The sequence below is a fragment of the Rhinopithecus bieti genome, unplaced genomic scaffold (genome assembly GCF_001698545.2).
Source record: "Rhinopithecus bieti isolate Rb0 unplaced genomic scaffold, ASM169854v2 scaffold_3043, whole genome shotgun sequence".
NCBI lineage: Eukaryota > Metazoa > Chordata > Mammalia > Primates > Cercopithecidae > Rhinopithecus > Rhinopithecus bieti.
Genome location: NW_016804580.1, coordinates 2,129,655 through 2,133,643, shown reverse-complemented (window position 1 = coordinate 2,133,643; position 3,989 = coordinate 2,129,655). Strand labels below are relative to the sequence as shown.

At 41.8% G+C, this 3,989-nt stretch overlaps 1 protein-coding gene across 1 annotated transcript in view; it reads right to left on the bottom strand.

Annotated features, from left to right (window-relative positions):
* The window catches only part of MRC1 (mannose receptor C-type 1), a 101,871-nt gene that overhangs the window by 15,943 nt on the left and 81,939 nt on the right, over positions 1-3,989 (bottom strand). Inside the window, exon 23 of the mRNA XM_017869208.1 lies at positions 2,266-2,368. Coding sequence (XP_017724697.1) covers positions 2,266-2,368 — 103 coding nt within the window. The remainder of the gene's footprint in view (positions 1-2,265; positions 2,369-3,989) is intronic.

Sequence of the window (3,989 nt, the reverse complement as noted above, 5' to 3'; positions counted from 1 at the left end):
GTTTTTAGTAGAGACGGGGTTTCACCGTGTTAGCCAGGATGGTCTCCATCTCCTGACCTCGCGATCCGCCCGTCTCGGCCTCCCAAAGTGCTGGAATCACAGGCTTGAGCCACTGCGCCCGGCCAAGAGAAGATTTTTAAATAAGTGTGTGAATCACCGTTCACTTCTGGAAGGAGTGTCCCCTCTTGGCCCAAAGAACAGAGGCAAAGATGGTATGCTTTGGTATTACTGGTGACCTAAGATTCTGGTGCTATAGAGTGTAGTATAGAGAGAAAAATGACATGCACTGGGATAGCTTTTGGATTAAGAAAAGGTTAGGATTTCTGGAGTACTTCTCAACCATCTGAAAACATCTTAGATGGTTTTCAATTATTGTCATGAGTTGACATTACTTCCCTGATTTCCCAAATACTATAGAAAAATTCATTAGGTCTGGGAGAATAAGGACCTTCCAGCTCAAACCCATCCTTTAAGAACTCTACTCAGGATGACAGCAACCCTCCCCACCTTCAACCCTCTTGTCTAATCTATTTTTAAATTTCTGACCCTTTTGTGTAGCTATGAGGTAGGAGGCAGGACTTGCTCCAGACCAGATTGAAGACTGGCTGAGACCTCTCCATAAGGCACACCCACCACTGCTGTGGCAGCCCTCAGAAGTTAACATTCCTTTTCCAAAAATTTGGATGTAATTAAAAGTGGGCATAAATATGAGTGCAGAACTTACTGCCTATGGCATAAGCTCTGCTCCACAAGAAGCAGTATGTCTGCTGCTGCTGTGCACTGTCACTTTAGTAAAAGTTGTCAACACCACCAGCTCACCCTTAAATTCCTTCCTGGGTAAAGCCAAGAACCCTTCCGGGCTAAGCCCCAGTTTTGGGGCTCACCTTCCCTGTCAACTAGGCATTTTTATTCTAGTTTCTCTAGAAACTAAAATGTATATAAACACCATCTTAATTGACAGCAAATATCTGCATATTGTGTTATTTTCATTTAACCGTATTCCGGCTTTCTAAGATGAAAAAAGAAACTCAGATCATATATCCACATGTTTAAGGCACACAAGATACAGGACAAATAATGAGGCATATAGGATGCTTTATGCCAAAAGTTCTCAAATTACATGAATTAAATGGAGGTATTCCTATTCTGACATTAAAAAAAAGGTACAGGCAAGCAAATATCCCAAATTTCTAATAGAAAGTTTTAGTGACAGGTTTAGTCTGCCCAAAACTGTCTGGTAAAAAAAAAAAAAGAAGAAGAAAGCAGATTCCTGAATTAAGTACAGAAAATATCACGCTTTTTGTCTGTCACAGGCTTCCATGGATTAAAGCAACAATCAAACCTGTTGCTATGCAAGGGAATGATCATATATTTTATATTTTATTTGTTTGTTTTGTTTTATTTTATTTTGTGAGACAGGGTCTCACTCTGTCACCCAGACTGGAGTGAATAGCATGATCATGGTTCACTGTAGTCTCAGCCTCTCTGGCTCAAGCGATCCTCTCACCTCAGCCTCCCAAGTAGCTGGGACTACAGGCACAAGTCACCACACCTGTAGTCCCAGCTAGAAAAGGAAAATAATTTTGTAAAAGTACAAAATAATTTTTGTATTCTTTGTAGAAAAGGGATTTCACTGGGTTACCCAGGCTGGTCTCAAATGCGGGGGCTCAAGCAATCCACCCACCTCAGTCTTCAAAAGTGCTGGGATTACAGGCATGAGTCACAGTGCCCAGCCATGATTATATATTTTAAAGTACATTTTAAAACATAGCTCTTCATCAGGACAAACAGCTAATGCATGTGGGGCTAGGTGATAGGTTGACAGGTGCAGCAAACCACCATGGCACATGTATACCTATATAACAAACCTGCATGCTCCGTACATATATCCCGGTACTTAAAGTAAAATAAAATAAAATAAGTGAGGTTGGGCACAGTGGCTTACTCCTGTAACAGCACTTTGGGAGGCCGAGGCAGATAGATCACCTGAGGTCAGGAGTTCAAGACGAGCCTGGACAACATGGAAAACCCCATCTCTACAAAAAATACAAAAATTAGCCAGGCGTGGTGGTGCATGCCTGTAATCCCAGCTACAAAGCAGGAGAATTGCTTGAACCCAGGATGGGGAAGTTGCAGTGATCTGAGTTCATGCCACTGTACTTCAGCCTGGGCAACAGAGCGAGACTCTGTCTCAAAAAAAAAAAAGAAAAAAGTGAAAAAAAAACCCCAGCTCCTTCAGGAAGGTGAGGTTTTGGTAGAACTTACCAGATCGTGTCTGGCATATGTAGCCTCGTTTACCGTCACAGGTATCATCCATCCATTTTCCGGCTTCGTTTGATGCACCTCCAATAATAACAACACAGTCAGCCTGTATATTTATGGAGAATGAAAAAGAAAACAATCAGGAATCAATGACCATTGAAATCAATTCATTAATATGCAAATATCTTCCATTATCCTTGATTTCCAAATTTTAAGATTGTCCTAATTTAAAATATGCTCAATCCATCATTACTTTCTACCCAAATGTACCTACTATGCATATCCTCCGCATTTGAACTCTCACTATATGAATTGAAAACCCAACTGATTTGGATAAATTTTGGAGACAGGCCTTAGAAATTTTGCTATCAGACCTTTTATCAATCACTTTCAAAACTTAGAAACCAGAGAAACTAGGAGAACACAGTATCCTCTCCATACACACTACCAGTATCCAAACGCAAAAGTAGGTAACATCTTTTTAAAGGGAAATGAGCACAATCTATATATTTCATTGCTAAATTTGTAAAAGTATTATTACAGATTCATAGTATGTGACTGGTATAGCCAGAAAGTTTCACATCTTATTTATAATCTTACAGGGGAGTATGCCAGGACTGGAACAATATTATATTTGTTTGGTTGTGAATGTGTTTGCCATTCCAAATCCTTCTTTCCTTTAAGTACTAAATATATCTCAGTTTGTTTTTTTTTTCCCCCTGAAATGCCATTATTTCCATCTAATCCTCATATCTGGTCCTGTTGGAGTAGAGGTGAGAGAAACACATGCTGCCTGCCCCATTTCAATATACAATCTGAACTTTAATTTGAAATATGGTATTTTGCTCATGTAAAGTAAGAGAAGGCCAGGCGCAGTGGCTCACAACTGTAATCCCAGCACTTTGAGAGGCCAAGGCGAGAAGATCGCTTGAGCCTGGGAGTTCGCGACCAGCCTGGGCAACATAGGGAGACCTTGACTCTACAAAAAATAAACAAAATTAGCTGGGCATGGTGGTGCATGTCTGTGGTCTCAGCTACTCAGGAGACTGAGGTGGGAGGATCACTTGAGCCTGGGAGGTTGAGGCTGCAGTGAACTATGTCCATACCACTGCACTCCAGCCTTGCTGAGAGAACAAGACCTTGGGAAGGAAGGAAGGAAGGAAGGAAGGAAGGAAGGAAGGAGGGAAGGAAGGAAGGAAGGGAGGGAGGGAGGGAGGGAGGGAGGGAGGGAGAGAGGGGCTGAGGGAAGTCAGAAATAAAGACAAGAGACCTAGTCAAATCATTTTGCTTTTTTGCTGGAGCCCCCAAATTTCACTATGTTTATTTTCACAGTTATCTTCATTTTTTGTTTGTTTGTTTGTTTTTGTTTGTTTTTGAGATGGAGTCTCGCTCTCTCACCAGGCTGGAGTGCAGTGGTGCAATCCTGGCTCACTGCAACCTCTGCCTCCTGGGTTCAAGCAATTCTCCTGCCTCAGCCTCCCAAGTAGCTGGGACTACAGGTGTGTGCCACCATGACCAGCTAATTTTTGTACTTTTAGTAGAGATGGGTTTTCACCATGTTGGCCAGGATGGTCTCGATCTCTTGACCTCATGAACTACCCACCTTGGCCTCCCAAAGTGCTGGGATTACAGGCATGAGCCACCACACCTGGCCAGTTACCTTCTACTTATGGTGACTATATCAATTTTCTACTTTCTCCTAAAAAGAAGTTTTCTTTTAAAGTAAA